This window comes from Sinocyclocheilus grahami, unplaced genomic scaffold, assembly GCF_001515645.1.
Source record: "Sinocyclocheilus grahami isolate Dianchi unplaced genomic scaffold, SAMN03320097.WGS_v1.1 scaffold696.1, whole genome shotgun sequence".
NCBI lineage: Eukaryota > Metazoa > Chordata > Actinopteri > Cypriniformes > Cyprinidae > Sinocyclocheilus > Sinocyclocheilus grahami.
The window spans coordinates 331449-348445 of NW_015505875.1; the positions used below are offsets into that span (position 1 = coordinate 331449).

At 37.1% G+C, this 16997-nt stretch overlaps 1 protein-coding gene across 4 annotated transcripts in view; it reads right to left on the reverse strand.

The window, feature by feature from the left end:
- Positions 1–513: 513 nt before the first annotated feature.
- The window catches only part of trappc8 (trafficking protein particle complex subunit 8), a 58836-nt gene continuing 42352 nt past the window's right edge, over positions 514–16997 (reverse strand). For all 4 annotated transcript variants that reach the window (XM_016243672.1, XM_016243671.1, XM_016243670.1 and 1 more), the window contains 5 exons: positions 15615–15818; positions 13890–13991; positions 5039–5181; positions 1859–1948; positions 514–1756 (listed from right to left, as the gene is read on the reverse strand). In XM_016243672.1, coding sequence (XP_016099158.1) covers positions 1522–1756; positions 1859–1948; positions 5039–5181; positions 13890–13991; positions 15615–15818 — 774 coding nt within the window. In that variant the 3' untranslated portion in view covers positions 514–1521. The remainder of the gene's footprint in view (positions 1757–1858; positions 1949–5038; positions 5182–13889; positions 13992–15614; positions 15819–16997) is intronic.

Genomic DNA, 16997 nt, shown 5'->3' on the forward strand with positions numbered 1-16997 from the left:
ATATTGCTGTGACATTCATCACATTCTTTTCACTGATGTTTCAGCTGCCAACATCAACAGAATGATGTTGAGCATGTCGAGTTTTCCAGCTAGCTTTTGTTTGTTTCAGGGACAAAACGCATAACATTTTATACAAACCTAGTGGTTAACTCCAGCAATCCAACCTTACATGAAGCACAATGCCACTGACCGAACCAGCTGTGTTGAATGAATGACTTAGAAGACAAGAAAGGCATTTCTAGCAAGATTTTGAAACTCTGTTTTGTTGCATTTTTAAAAAAAATGTAAGAACCAAATAGCCAGGCACACAAAGAAAACTACTATTATTAAAAACGAATTAAAATCCTCACATTCATCATTTGCCACAGCATGTTCAATAACATGTTTCCCAGGAACTGCATATTAGAGAATACACTTGTGTGTTGCAATTAGTAGATGGTACTTGCTAAATAAATATAGCAAATTCCATTTCTAAAATAAATCAAACGACTAAGAAGGCAACAGGCAGCCGGGTTCTTGGTTACTGGTTACATTTTATTCTATGTACAGGAATTTGTTATAAATATAATACATCATTTTTTTCAGAAAAGCAGTCATGTAGATACATTTAAATAACAGTTTGATCATAGTAGTGGAGATGACAGAATGAGAGCTGAGGTGGTGGGAGAGGATGATTGGTTTGTAGAAAATTAAACATCTCCGGAGAAAACAGTCTACCCACACAAAGATGCACAAACAGAAATATGCCCTCAGACTGACTTTTACCCCCTATTGGTGTCCTTAAAGGTCCTTAAAATCTATGCTGTTTGACTGGGCAACATGGATTTGGCCATTTACCCTCACTGGGGTATGAACATTAAGATGGCTCTTTGTTGGACTTCATCGATTCCACTGGCTTCTCTCAAGCTGATATTAAGTTCCATTTAACGCCACATCTGCAGCCTGCCCGAACAAGGCAGAAATATGTTGTCCTTTCAACAGCTGCAATGGTTTCAACCACAGCTCATCAGGTTACAGTGTTGTGTTTCATCTTCTGGTTTTAAGATGGTGTTATTTTTTTGTTACTGTGGCAACAGAGCACAGTGGACAACCGTGAGATAGCCGGCAGGGCAGTATGAGGCAGAGATGCATAGCCATTTACATTACCACATTTTTGGGATCTTGACAAAATTAGTTCTAAAAGCAAAAAGATTTCATAAAACAAAAGCAAAATTCTTCAATAGATACATGGTTGACATGAGAGATAAATTTACATGGGAAAAAAAACCGATCCAGTCACGCTTCAGGTGCATTTAAGACAAAACATCTAAAGTCTGTTTGTGTTCAGCTCACCATTGCAGACCATACAAGCACATCAGATGCAGTGTTAATTTGAAACATGTGTTCAAGTCTTTTTAATTATCTCTCTCAATTAGATTTTGTTTTAGCAAGTAGTAGAAAAATCTTGGATTCCGGTCCATTTCATTTATTTAGGTGGGCCAAGAACTTTGAAGAAAGGTTGGATCGACGTTGCGGAGTTACTCAAATGCTGTTGATGATAATGAGGGCAGGCATGGCGCTCTGCTGGCTGGTCTCACACATAGCGCTGGTCTGTGCCAACTTGGCGAAGACACGGGGTGTGCCCAAATTATAAACTCCAGCCTGGAAGAAACAAGCTTTCAAGAAAAGCCTGTACACCTCTTGACCCTGGAGCTGCAACTTATATTGGGTCTGGCCCAGCCAGCTAAAAGACCCATGCACTTCCAGTGACTCCGGGCTGCAAAGACAGACAACAAGAGTATGAGACTGCTTTGAAGTCCAAATGCTTTCCATATTTTGAAGATTTGGACATCAGGGATCAGGAAAACCTGAGATGTACCTGGTCGTTTTATGCCGCAGATCAACAATGACGTCTACCTGAGCCAAGGAACAGTTGGACAACGTCAGGGTGACTGGAACCGTACATAAACTAAGGAAGGAAAAAAGATGTCAAGAACATCGATTGTTTGGAGATGGGGTTCAGACTAGAGGTCTTCACAGGTCCACTTGGGTCCGACCCGAGAGGGTTTGGGTCCAAAACTTCTACAAGTGTCTCGGACATGGGTCGGGTTCGGTATTAGCGGTCTTGGGTCTCAGGTAATTTAAAATAAAAGTGCTTTTTACAAATGGACCCGATAAGACCTGAATTCTTTTAAACCAGGGCTGCCCAAACTCGGTCCTGGAGGGCCGGTGTCCTGCAGAGTTTAGCTCCAACTTGCCTCAACACACCTGCTGGTAAGTTTCTAGTATGCCTATAAGAGCTTGATTAGCTGGTTCAGGTGTGTTTAATTGGGGTTGGAGCTAAACTCTGCAGGACACCGGCCCTCCAGGACCGAGTTTGGGCAGCCCTGTTTTAAACTATCTGTGTACTTGTGTTAAGTGTGGAACGCACATAGAAAAGGAGCATACGTTTGTAACCTCGCACACAGAAATCATCTTATCGATATGAGATCTGTCAGGAAAATCCACTCGCTTCATTATGCTGCGTGTTCATGCAGGGCTTTTCTTTTTTGTGTGTAGAAGCCTTTCGCCAGATTAGGTTGCAGACAACACTAGAAAATCATTAGGCTATCGATTTAATTTTTATCAAACTATCACGTTTATTTTTCAAAGCCACTGGTCACAATTAAAGCTGAACTCAGAAATAACTTGTAGCCTATCCATCAGGCAGGCAATAATATAAAGTAATAATAAATTGAATAAATGTTAAATAAATCAAAGTAATGGAGAAATGGCCAAATCAGTCAGCAGGACACCGGGATTTTTCTTTACTGAGTGCGGGGCTGCAGGCTGTATACACGTCAATGCCGTTTATGTTCGGGTTCGAAAATAAATGCTGTCGGACTCTGAATTAATTTCATCGGGTCTGTCTCAGGTTGGGTTTTTCTTTAAAAAAAAATTATTTATGCACGTCGGGTTTGGGTAAGAAGCGATTCGGGTCGGGTACAGATTTTAGGGCCCGAGAAGACATCTAGTTCAGACAGGTCTAATTCTTGAAATTTCTCCTCTTGATGCAATGCTCTGTGTGTCCTCCACAAAAGCAAACCGAAATCAAACAGTCTATTCTTCAGTTAAAATAGAAAACATCAGTACTTGCGTCTCTTCATGACATTGCATTGGAACATGCGCAACAACTCAAACATGCGCCCAAGTTTTCAAGCCAGAAAAAAATTTATTATTCAATTTTGCGATGTAAAATAGAGCACTCGACTTTCATCTGGATATTACTTTGATCAATGGGTCTCATAACTTCTGTTAATCCCATACTGTGGTGTGCAGCAACTTTAAGTCATTTGTCCTGAAGCACAAATATGGATGGACTAACCCATGACTCTGGAACATTCATCTCCTCATGCTACAAGATGTTTGGTTCAATTTCCTGGTTAATTTAAGCTCTGTATGGCTGTGCTGTTGCACAGTAAGACGTGTTTGGCCTGGTTTAAGGTTTTCGATACTGTTCCCAAATTCTAATATCCTAAAATTAAAATCACAGTAAATAAAATAATTTCCAGTGATTTAAAAAATGACTTTAAACATTTAAAGTTGTCACGAAATTAAAATAAACCCTATTTTGTAAATGCATGTTATTTTGCATAACTTATTCATGTATCGGTTTCTCTTTTTTTTTACCTTGTAACATATAATCAAAATGTCACAACTATGTTTTTCTGGTAAAAATGACAGACTTCAGATGATGAATGTCAGACTGCAATAATCATTTAGTCCCTCGTCCCTCCACAATCGACTGCAAGCTTGGGCTAATTTTTGATTGCAACCGCCACATCAAAAATCAAATCAACAACCGGATCAATATAACCAATTTCCCCCTTTTCTTATTTTCCAATCATCTGTTACACTCTGATGTATGTCACAATATGGAAGAAAGGATCTGTCGCTGCTTCATTTTCATCCCAACTTTAAGATGTATAAAGTATTTCAGCTATTTTTAAACTTTAATTTTATATCAACTTTTTTATTTTTTTTTATAGATAGTGTGTTGTCCTGACCGGATACAACACATCCAGCTACAAGCCAAGTGCAACAAATCAACAAAATGTCCTAAAGCTTGTGATCAGTAAGGACAAAAACTAGACAGGCAAGAGATTTTAGCACTTGGCAGTTTGTCAAATCTGATTAAGACAGTTTGTTAGGGTCGTTATGATTGCATTCCTCAAACGGCCTGTTAACTAGACCTTCGTTTTGCAGTTTGCATATTACCACCTCATTACCACCACTGATTTCTGGCATCAGTGCTTAAAGTTGCAATGTAATTGAAATAGCGACATCTTTTCTACTGTACTGATGTAAATTCTAGTATCGAAAAATAAATGTAAAAATGTAGGGAGGGGTGTGGTTCTATCCATTGGTTTTTGATTGGATGGAGGCAGATCTGAATGCAAACTTGAGGCTAACTGTAAGAAAGGGGCAGAGTTTAAGCAAACTAAATGGTTGGAGAAGTCTATTGATTTCACAAGGAAGATCCAGTTATGACATTTGGATTAAATATTACTAGGTCAAAATATGAAATGCATGGATAAATAGTTTGCAATAAGATCAATAAGATGGATTTCGAAAATAGGGAGAATTTCCAATTCATGTCAACCTTAATGGGGTTTGTTCGCGTTGATTGTGTGCTCCTAGAACGGTGACAATGTGTTTCGCATTTCAGAGAGTTTTCTAGCTGTCGACTGAGGACTGGCCTTTGTTCCTCAGAACAAACAAATTTATGAGAGCACATTCACACAAACCCAAGGATATGAGTGATGACTGAACGCTTTAGGAAACGCATCAGCTCGACGCGGTCCAGTTTATCTCCATCTTTCACATGGACACACCTACTTTCCACGCACCATTGCAGAACTAGGCCAGACAAGCGCTCCCTGTGGGCGTCACTGGGCATGTGAACATTAGCGTACGTCTGCGTGAGTCTTGTCACCTTGGAAACACAGTCAGCGGATTTCGGCTAACCGATTCAGGTCTCTTTGAGCTTTTCAAAAGTGTTTGTTTGTGTGCGCTTTACCTCTTTTGTGGGAAGGGATGATCATAAGACTCTGGGTAGTGGAGACAGGTCTTTATGAGGTGGGAAAGCTGTTCCAGCGAGGGCTTGCTTACAGGGGGAGGAACGTCAGGCTTGAACTTCAGAAGCACCATTTCCTGAGTTTCCTAATTGACAAAAAGCATAAGTTTCATTCATTCTGAAAGCTTAAGGGAATTGCTCCAGCAGAGGAAATTGCTTTGTTTTTCATTCGGTTTAAAGTGCATGCATGGCTGAGAGAGGGGAACGGGGTGGATGAGACGCAAAATGCAAAAGGGAGAAAAGCACGAGCTCACGTGAGGGTTTCTATAAAAAGACTTTGAGATCAACATGTGTGATGCCATTCTCTCACGTGAGGGACTTCCTCTGCCATGAATGAGTGTTGCTATGCAACGGCGTGCAGGGGAGAGATTTCAGACCGAATAGAATCAGGCCCAACAGCAGAATGGAAACGGAGGAAAAAAATGAATGGATTACAGAGCAAATGAACAACTGAAAAAACAAGTGAATGAATGAGGAGTTGAAATGGAGAAGGGACATTTGGAAACCAAAAGAGACAGTTTGAACACTGACAGAATTCAAAAGTTTTTACTCACTCATGTTGTTTCAAACCTATATGTCACTTTTAAGTATGTACAAGCTAAAACTAAATAAAAAACATTTTTATTAACATAAATAAAAATAAAAACTACTGTAACTGGGGAAAAACTACACCAAAATGAGTTTGAAAACTAACTACAATAAAATAACATTTTAAAATTAATATTAGTTTTTAATATTATACACTTTTGTTCCAAAGTTTGGGGCTGGTAAGATTAATGTTTTTGAAAGAATTCTCATCAAAGCTGCATTTATTTGATGATAAATAAATAAAAAATAAGTAAACATTTTAAATATTACAATTTAAAATAACTGTTTAACAGTTTTAATTTTAATATATTTGAAACTTATTTATTCATATGATTCATATGATAAAGCTTTCAGCTTTGTCATGACAGGAATAAATAACATTTTAAAATATAAAACCGTTATTTAGCTTTGGCAAACCTAACATACTATAATCTTATGTAATCTGGCGCTGTACCATAATTCTCAAATTTCATTTGCACTTCCATATATTCAAACTCAGCATGTTATTTTTGGTTAAAAGGCATGTGCGAACCAATGCTTAGTGTCACTGATTTGAATAACGATTTTCAGTGAATAATGACATACATTTCAGTTTGATCCTCACTGAAAGATGCCATGTGACTGGACTACTTTTATAGTGCTGTTTGTAGCTTGACAGCTCCTTGGTGACTGTCTGCTTTTGTTCTGTGGACAAGAGCTGCTAGGATATTCTGCGAGAGGTCTTTTTTTGCATTCCACTGAAGAAAAGCACCATCCGTTCAAAAGTTTGAAGGTTAGGTGAGATTTTGAGATATTTTGAAGGATGTCTCTTATGCTCACCAAGGCTACATTAACCCTTAAATGCATACCTCGGGTCTTTAGTGACCCAGGACGTCATTCACTACCCTCTTCCTCCTTCATTTTTTAAAGTTAGACATCAACTTTCTTAGTATTCCTCAACAGTGTTGGGCAAGTTACTCAAAAAAGTAATTGATTACAAATTACTTATTACTACTTGAAAATTTAAATTTGATTACATTACTGATTACTGCATGTAAAAAGTAATCAGATTACTAATTACTTTACTTTCAAGTTACTTACTAATTACTTTACTTTCAAGTTACTTTGAAAACATTTCAAACTTTAAAAAAGTGAAAATTGTAGTTCTTTCAGTAATTTAATATTGACTGAAACATATTCCAAAGGTATGAAAACAGCAACTTGACAAAGATTTAATCCATTTCTAAAACTTTCTTAGTATAAACCTGCCTAACAATGAAAAATGTATCTTTAAATGTGCCTACAGTGTTTTATATACAACATTGCTTGCTGAGTGTAGGGTTTATGTGTATGCTGGCTTAACTGTGTGCGCATTAAAGACAGAAAAAACCGTAATAAATTGAAAACGGTTCTGATAACATTTGAAAACAATATTGATGAACATACAGTGCATATTTGAATGCTAAAAATGAATCTTGCTTCTTTGTTTACGGTGGTGATGTGGGTGATGTGTTTACAGGTTTGCGCGTTTCACGTGGATGATTACCGTATGAATAGCACGCGCTGCGGGAGGGGTGTGATCACATTACAGATAATGAGCTCAGACAGGAAAGACTGGACCTCGTGTTGGTTTCATACGGATTACTTCATCAGAGAATATTTGTTTTACATAAGACTTCATTTAAAAGTAGACACATCAAGCTTTCCATAGATATGTTTCTCATGTCTGTGTGTGTGAAGTATTCTCTGAGTTTTGGTTCATTTTAGTGACGCGTTTCAGAAAGAAGTTCGCGGAGACTGAGACGGCTGAAAGCGCACGCTGTTTATTTTTTTATTTTACAAAAGCACAATCTTTTGTTGATATTGTGAGTGTACACAAATAAAACTAGACCCTTCACAGATTCAAATGATGCATTACACTTATATGTACGATCAAAAATGGCGGAGTATTTTAAGTTATATTTCGCTGTTATCAGGAAAAAATGCAAGTGATCGTGCTGGCGCCTCCGTCGACCCCATGCAAAGCGTGATTTTGAAAGGCATATAAATATTTTGTTTTCTTAACACTACATTTGTTACGCAAATAACTTAATTATATTGACTTTAGTAACTGTAATCAAATTACACAAATTTAAAATGTAATGCGTTACATTACTGCATTACCAGAAAAATTAATTAGATTACAGTAACGCGTTATACCCAACTCTGTTCCTCAATCTATTCATTATAAACAATATAACAAGAAAACAATTATAAAATATGTTTTCTGAGAATTTTTTTTTTTAATTTATAGGGTCACTAGCTGCTTTGATTTTGACACCCAAGGTATGTAATAGTGTAAGTATAATTTTCCTACGCAACAATAATTAAATATCTGATGACTCAATAAGTGAAATTCACCTTTATTCCTCAAGGTGGCACTGTTTAATAGACAACGATGACGTGATGTTTCAATCATAATTACCGCAGGCTAGGGGTGTGCGATATATATCGTCTGCGATAATATCGTAATTGTTGTTTTAACGATGTGCGATTTGACATTATCGAGTATTTTGCAAAAACCATTCAAAACATCCCTACAGAGCGCACGCATACATTACGTGAAGTCTAGACTAGTGCGTGTGCGCATTTAGTGTTTTTTTTCACTGCATGATTCAGTCTATTCAAATGCATTTAGAATGATCAAAAATTCAAGACATGATGGCAGAAAATTTATATATTTATACCACTTCATATAGTTATTCAATTTCACACGAAGAGTGCCGTTTTTCTCCAAAAATTACCATGATTACAAATGTGACATTGAATTCAATAAACAATAAGTTAATTAAGAAACTTATAAATATAGTCTAATTATCGTTATCGATAAAATCCCAGAAAATATCGAGATATTATTTTTTGTCAATATCGCACACCCCTACCGCAGGCATAAAACAATAGAATATCATCAGCATAAATTTAATTGGCTTGAATGGCTTTACTGCAGACCAATTACTGTACACAATGAAATATAAGTGTCACTGTCATTTGATGGTGGATGTGGTGAATAAGCTGCCAGCAATCAAAATATGGATTTTGAAGTCACTGAAAACGAAAGTTTTGAGAATATGGTTGAGATCATGAATATGAGGCAGATGCTGAATGTACCGGGGAAGTGCGCTCTGACGATGACAGCGATGGTAAAATCATCTGCTCAAATTGAACCCTACTAAGTTTCAAAAGGTAACAAAATTGTTATTAAAATATCAGGAGAGTTTTATGCTATTGCAGCAGTTAGAGATCCATCCGTGTTGTATATCTAGGTCTGGGTCGCTAAAGACCTGAATATGTAATAATGATTGGCGAAACATCCATGCATTTTAGGGTTAAATTGATCGAAAATACAGTAAAAACAGCAATATTGTGAAATATTACGATTTTAAATATTTTCTATTTAACATATTTTAAAATGTAATTTATTTTTGTGATGGCAAGGCTGAATTTTCAGTAGCCATGTCTTCAGTGTCACATGATTCTTCAGAAATCAATCTAATATGCTGATTTGCTGCTCAAGAAACATTTCTGATCGTTGTCAATGTTGTGCTGCATAATATTTTTGTGGAAACCATGATACATTTTTTTTTTTTTTTTGAATTTTCTAAAGAATAGAAAGTTAGTTCAAAAGAACAGCATTTATTTGAAATCAAAAACTTTTTGATTATAAGTGACTTTACATTACATAAACTTACATTTACAAACTTTTACACTAAAAGTTTTGATTTCTTTAAAAATAATCTTTTAAACACGAAAATTAACCATGGTTTTATTGTAGTAAAAGTGTAGTAACCATGTTTTTTTGGCGTATTGATTACCAGTTGAATAACCACAGTTTTACTACAAATACCATGGTTAAACTATGGTTAGTGTAGCAAAGAAGCCATGGTTAATATGTGGTTACCATGGTTTAACTATTTGGTTTTATTTGTGGTAAAACCATGGTTCATTTTCATAAGGTGTAGTGTGGGTCTGGAATGACATGAAGGTTAGTAAATGACAGAACAGTAATTTCTAAATGAATCTAAATGAATGAAGATGTCAAATCAGCAGAGAGCTGTCACTTTGTACAAAACACCCACAGAGAATGCTCCGATTCCTTCACCTTGTTAATATTATATATTAAATCCCTGTGAGAAACACACACACATACACACTCCCACACAGTCCCACTTTTTCTGCTACTTATTTTCACCATTACAGACCTACAACAGGCAAGATTATTCTGTGCTGTAAACACATTAAACCTCTGAATAATAATCTATACATTCAAAAAGGAATAAGCTGCCAGCAATCAAAATATGGATTTTGAAGTCACTGAAAACGAAAGTTTTGAGAATATGGTTGAGATCATGAATATGAGGCAGATGCTGAATGTACCGGGGAAGTGCGCTCTGACGATGACAGCGATGGTAAAATCATCTGCTCAAATTGAACCCTACTAAGTTTCAAAAGGTAACAAAATTGTTATTAAAATATCAGGAGAGTTTTATGCTATTGCAGCAGTTAGAGATCCATCCGTGTTGTATATCTAGGTCTGGGTCGCTAAAGACCTGAATATGTAATAATGATTGGCGAAACATCCATGCATTTTAGGGTTAAATTGATCGAAAATACAGTAAAAACAGCAATATTGTGAAATATTACGATTTTAAATATTTTCTATTTAACATATTTTAAAATGTAATTTATTTTTGTGATGGCAAGGCTGAATTTTCAGTAGCCATGTCTTCAGTGTCACATGATTCTTCAGAAATCAATCTAATATGCTGATTTGCTGCTCAAGAAACATTTCTGATCGTTGTCAATGTTGTGCTGCATAATATTTTTGTGGAAACCATGATACATTTTTTTTTTTTTTTTGAATTTTCTAAAGAATAGAAAGTTAGTTCAAAAGAACAGCATTTATTTGAAATCAAAAACTTTTTGATTATAAGTGACTTTACATTACATAAACTTACATTTACAAACTTTTACACTAAAAGTTTTGATTTCTTTAAAAATAATCTTTTAAACACGAAAATTAACCATGGTTTTATTGTAGTAAAAGTGTAGTAACCATGTTTTTTTGGCGTATTGATTACCAGTTGAATAACCACAGTTTTACTACAAATACCATGGTTAAACTATGGTTAGTGTAGCAAAGAAGCCATGACCATGATACATTTTTTTTTTTTTTTGAATTTTCTAAAGAATAGAAAGTTAGTTCAAAAGAACAGCATTTATTTGAAATCAAAAACTTTTTGATTATAAGTGACTTTACATTACATAAACTTACATTTACAAACTTTTACACTAAAAGTTTTGATTTCTTTAAAAATAATCTTTTAAACACGAAAATTAACCATGGTTTTATTGTAGTAAAAGTGTAGTAACCATGTTTTTTTGGCGTATTGATTACCAGTTGAATAACCACAGTTTTACTACAAATACCATGGTTAAACTATGGTTAGTGTAGCAAAGAAGCCATGGTTAATATGTGGTTACCATGGTTTAACTATTTGGTTTTATTTGTGGTAAAACCATGGTTCATTTTCATAAGGTGTAGTGTGGGTCTGGAATGACATGAAGGTTAGTAAATGACAGAACAGTAATTTCTAAATGAATCTAAATGAATGAAGATGTCAAATCAGCAGAGAGCTGTCACTTTGTACAAAACACCCACAGAGAATGCTCCGATTCCTTCACCTTGTTAATATTATATATTAAATCCCTGTGAGAAACACACACACATACACACTCCCACACAGTCCCACTTTTTCTGCTACTTATTTTCACCATTACAGACCTACAACAGGCAAGATTATTCTGTGCTGTAAACACATTAAACCTCTGAATAATAATCTATACATTCAAAAAGAGGAGCCACTAGTTTGGAAAGGCGACATGCAGATCCAAACACAGACACACACAAAGGTCAGAGCCTCTGCTGTCTGACTCTCTGACCGTTTAAAGCACCTCAGGATGCATCCATCTTCATAAAGAGCAGGACTCACTTATAATGCCCTCAAAGTCACATTGCTCCTGCACGCCGTCTCAGATGGAGAAAATAGAAAGTCAACTTATGAGAGGAAGACCTGAGCGAGAGCCAGCGCAGAGGACTGTGTGTTTTTAGCTTGTATTCGAGGCAAGACACCTCACAATGCAAACAGACTATCCAAATGTAAAAAAACAGAAAGGGATAAACACGCAGTACAAGGTGCTAGACACTAAGAAAAGACATGTGATGCAATGGCCAAAACTCTCAAGATCAGTTTGCCTTAGAGGGGTCTGGGTTTGTCTGTAGCACTCATATCCCAGTGAACCACTGAGAAATCTAAGAAAATGTTAAAACCCACAAAATGTTTAGTTTCTTGAATGACACAGGTTTTGCAAGGAACATAAGCACATTAAAGGGATAGTTCGTCCAAAAAAGAAAATTAACTACTTACCCTCAAGTCGTTCCAAACCCTGAAGACCTTGGTTCATCTTCAGAACACAAATGAAGATACTTTTGATGAAACCTGAGATATTTCTGACCTTCCATTTAAGGTTCTTTCCACCAAAACTTTGACGCTTGATAAAGTTTAAAAGATCGTTAAAGTAATCCATATGAATCCAAGTCTTCTGAAGAGACATGAACACTTTATATGATGAACAGATTTAGTTTCAGATTTAGAACAGATTTAGACTTTTACTTACATATAAGCACTGATAAACATGCATACATACTTCATGCACATCAAATATGGTAAGCGGACGCTCAACCACACTTGCTTGACACACAAGAACAAACCTAACAAGAATTAATCTTATGCGTCACGTAAGCATGTGTGTGTCTCTTCAGACGATTCAGATTAAACCACTTGATTCACATGGATTAGTTTTACAATGTCTTTATGAACTTTTTGAAGCGTTAAAGTTTTGGTTGTGTGGACTTTGAAATGGTGGAACAGAAATCTCTCAGGTTTCATTCAAAAATAGCTTAACTTGTGTTTCAGAAACGAATGAAAGTCATACAGGTTTGGAAAGAAATGATGACCATTTTCATTTTTAGGTGAATTATCCCTTTAATACGCTGGGATATCAGTCTTGTATAATAGAAGCATGGGACCACACACTGAACATTACAAATGTTCTACGACAAAAAGAAATCCTTGGACAGCCATGAAAAATGAACCCTTTGATTGTTTACGTCAATGTAGTGTACTACTTTTTTGGCCTCCAGAAGACGTATCCAGGTCTCCAATAAAATCACACACACTGATGAGTCTCAAGGTCCATCTTCATTTTATCCATCCCTGAGCAGTGAGCACCAAAGAATCCTTCCTTCCAACCTTCACCATTCTTCATAAAAAAAAGTCAGAGGACACGTACACCTTTCCCCATATAGCAAGGTCAAGAGACTGAAATTTATTAGTTTCTCACATTCTTCAAAGTGCCTTTATAACCTCCCATGCCCTGCAAAAGCATCAAGGCTCTGACACACATAAAAGCGACTTGCAGCGAGAGTGTCAACAGATGTCCATTACTTGAGCTACAGTGAGAGATAAACACAGCCCTGAATTAAAATCATTTTGACCTCTTTACACCATTTGCTGGCCTGATCTCGGATTTATTTAATCAGAATAGAATGCCAGAAAAAGCATGCTTTTAGTGGGCACTTCAGTGTTTTTGTTCAATGCTCAAGTGCATTATCAATGCTTTTTCTTGAGTTAACGTCTACCACACCCAGTCGGTGATGAATGAATTCACTAAAATGAATATCCTTGCTATCGAGCGTGATTGACTGCTGCAGGTTGAATAAGACACTTGCAAACTTAACATTTGCATATTAAGGTTAAAACATCTTTTCAGAGGATTGTTATGAGTTCAGGCTCTTTCCCATGAGGGGTATTTTACTAACACACTGAATGCTACAAGCAAAAAAATTATTTTGTGTTCAGCCAATTGAGTGGTTAACCTGAGTGTATTAAGATGAAGTCATCTTGGTCTATCAATAACGGACACTTCAAAACACATACACAAAATATTATTTGCTCAAGTATACACTTACCAAGTCTCATTGAAAAGATACAGTGGTCTCTTCCACTAGAGGAAGTGCCTCTATAATCTTTATAGAGTGACTCTGCATTTATGTATTTATAACGCACCCACATGAAAAGAGCTGAACAGCAAGAGAGAGTCATTGTGAGATAATGTGGATGTGTAGTACCTCTTTCTGCGAGAGTGAGCAGGACTCTTTGCCAATGGTTTGCAGTGCAACATGAAGCTGCCCCTCTAAAATCAGCTGTTTGTTGTCCTCCACAACATATGCCTGAAATGGCACATTATATGATTAATACAATTATATTTGTCCTCAAATCTTAAAGCATCAGTAATGTCAGCATGCATAAATTACAACTAAATTTCTAAGAGGTGCTGATTTTCTATCGACAGTCATCAACAGTCATGTTGACAGTGATCAACAACAGTGCAGTTCATCCAAAATCAACCCTTGCAAAGTGCCAAATGCTTAGGTCAATTAGTTTGGCAAACAAATACAAGTTACTGGACAGCTGGCTAGTAATGCTTTTAGAAATCACCTTCAATTATAAGGTTTAAATCAGGGATCTCAAACGGATATTAACTGGGGGCCAGTTGAACAGTTAAAGTGTTTTACAACCAGAGGCTAAAATGGGCCAGGGCTGAGCATTCATGGTTTTTAAACCATTCAAGCGCAATAAGCAGCAAAAGAGTACTCAGTTCAATACTCGCACACTTTCTGAGGCGCTTTACAGTAAGCACACACCCAAAAGGCGCGCACATAAAGTAGCTTCTCATGCAGCGCGTGAGTACAGAATTGAGTTATTTTTCGCAGCTTATTGTGTAAATGTTCTGATACATACAAACTATGTCAAAATACCCATCTTGGTGAGCATTATCGTAAACACAGTCCGTTATATCTTCAGTGAACATAAACAACTGAGAAAGAAAACGCATGTGTAACAGTATACTAGATCAGTGCCGTCGGTTGTAAAGAGACCGCAGACTATTAAACTGATTGCGGTCTCTGTCAATGTTAACCAAACAACAAAAGTCTGAGAAAATCACTCACTGCTCTTAACTGACTTTTGTAACTTTAATTGTAAGGTTTCATCTGTATTTATTTATACAGTGGAGACTATCCAGTGTTATTTTACATTTGATTACTTTAAGTCAAATTCTGTAGCATTTCTGTACCTGAATATTACCGTTAGACCTACCTGAAAACTTAAAGCACTGATTTCATTGTCATCAGATGTAGCTTTGCACACTGCGCCAGCATCAAGAATGACTCTGATCAGCATTTTAGTGCTCATAGCAGGGGGCTCTCTTAACTTGTTATATTTTACAAGATTTTGTAGGCTTTGCATACACATGTGCAGCCCTTGAAAGCCTGAAACCAGAGCCCCCTACATAACAAATCCCAATTTAACCCGTTTACAACCATTCATTTTAACTACATTAGTGAAGCAGTTACTGATGAAAGCTGACAATTAATTTAGTTTTCTATCCACTACTGGAGGAACAAAGAAATATATGCAGATTGTGACTGTACTTCTCACTGTTAGTAAAAGTAGTTATTTTAACAGATTAAAATAATCATCATCATGATTTATGAACTCCTTACAAAACAAACACTAATTTGATCAAATTTAGCAAATGTGCCATCGTATCGTATTTGGTAAATGGCTGCCTCAAACATTCAACTTAAAATAAATTCTGATTTCAAATATGACTGATATCTATCTCTCCCTCAAGACTACTAAATAAAATTGACTCAACTCAACTAAAAAAAAAAACGTTATATAAAATTTACAGTGGCAGAGCTCTTTGAAGTATTAGGCACTTTACATGCATTATCATCACTAACGATCTGTTGCAACCCACAGATCTTTGAAACATTTCATCAGGGTACCTTCCAAAGGACGATGATGTCAAGCTCTACTTCGCTGCATTTTTTGACAATACTTGTCCCACCGTCATCAGTCCCGCTCTGTGGCGTGAGGCTCTTTCTCTGCATTTGACTAGCACCGCCTGCGGACATGCCACCTCTCCTGGCTTCAGAATGCAGACCCCTCCGGAAGAAAAAATCAGCACAAGGAGTGGTAGAGCTGACAATCTAAGGACAAAGAGAGAGAAACACAGTAAGGACTGTTAAGAAGCTGAATGAAGACAATAATTGGTGACGCTTAAAGGGGTCATATGATGCGATTTCAATTTTTCCTTTCTCTTTGAAGTGTTACAAGCTCTTGGTGCATAAAGAAGATCTGTAAAGTTGCAAAGACTAAAGTCTAAAATCCAAAGAGATATTCTTTATAAAAGTTAAGAGTCAACCACACCCACCTAAAACGGCTCGTTCTAACACGCCCCCACATACCTATGTCACTATATGGCTCATTCTAACATGTCTACGTCACGATGTGGGAAGATTTGCATAATGCCGCCAAAATGTTCACGCAAAGAAAGAAGGCGTAACTTTTATTCTCGCTGTAGTATTGTTGCTGCCGCCATGTCGTGGAGATGCTGTGCGTTGCGTTGTGAAAGCAAAACTACTTTGCTTGGCCTTCCAAAAGAGGACGATATCCGCTTCATCATGCCTAGAGCTGATCCGTGCTGGTCGCTGAGGAAATACATCAACTTCGCACTGTGGATCGCCGGATCGGCTTTCACCGTGGATGAAGCAGAGTCCAGCCCGGGGTCATCACATGTGGTTGCCGCAAACCCACCGGCCGCTCCTTCGTCGAATCCGCCGGCCGTGCCATTCTCAAGCCCGCCCACCACCGCTCACTCTAGCCGCCGGCCTCCGCTCACTCTAGCCCGCCATGTGTTTCGTTGTGAAAGCGAAATTACTTTGTTTGGCCTTCCAAAAGAGGACACGACTAGAAATCAGTGGTTAAGTTGTATTTACAACACTGTTCCAGAACAGTTCAACCCAAATATTCATTTGTGTGCAGCACATTTTATGGAGGACTGTTTCCTGATCCTGGAAGAGTAGACTACAATGCCGGCTGTTCTGACTCATAAACTGTAAGTACTTTTTCATATTTAAAGGATTTGCCACTGATGATTCAAACGTGAGTTTTGAGCAGTGTAGAGTAGCGCTTGTTTGTCATTTCTCCGATCACAAATGCAGACATGGTTTTATGTTTACGCGGCGCGATGCAAGGCAACGTGTAAAAAGACAGTATAAGTCATTATTATCAGTAATTATGTCCCCACTGGATGCAACAAATGCCTCATTTATAATGGGTTTTATTGGTTTTGTCTCGTCGTGACGGGACATGGCATCACAGTATGG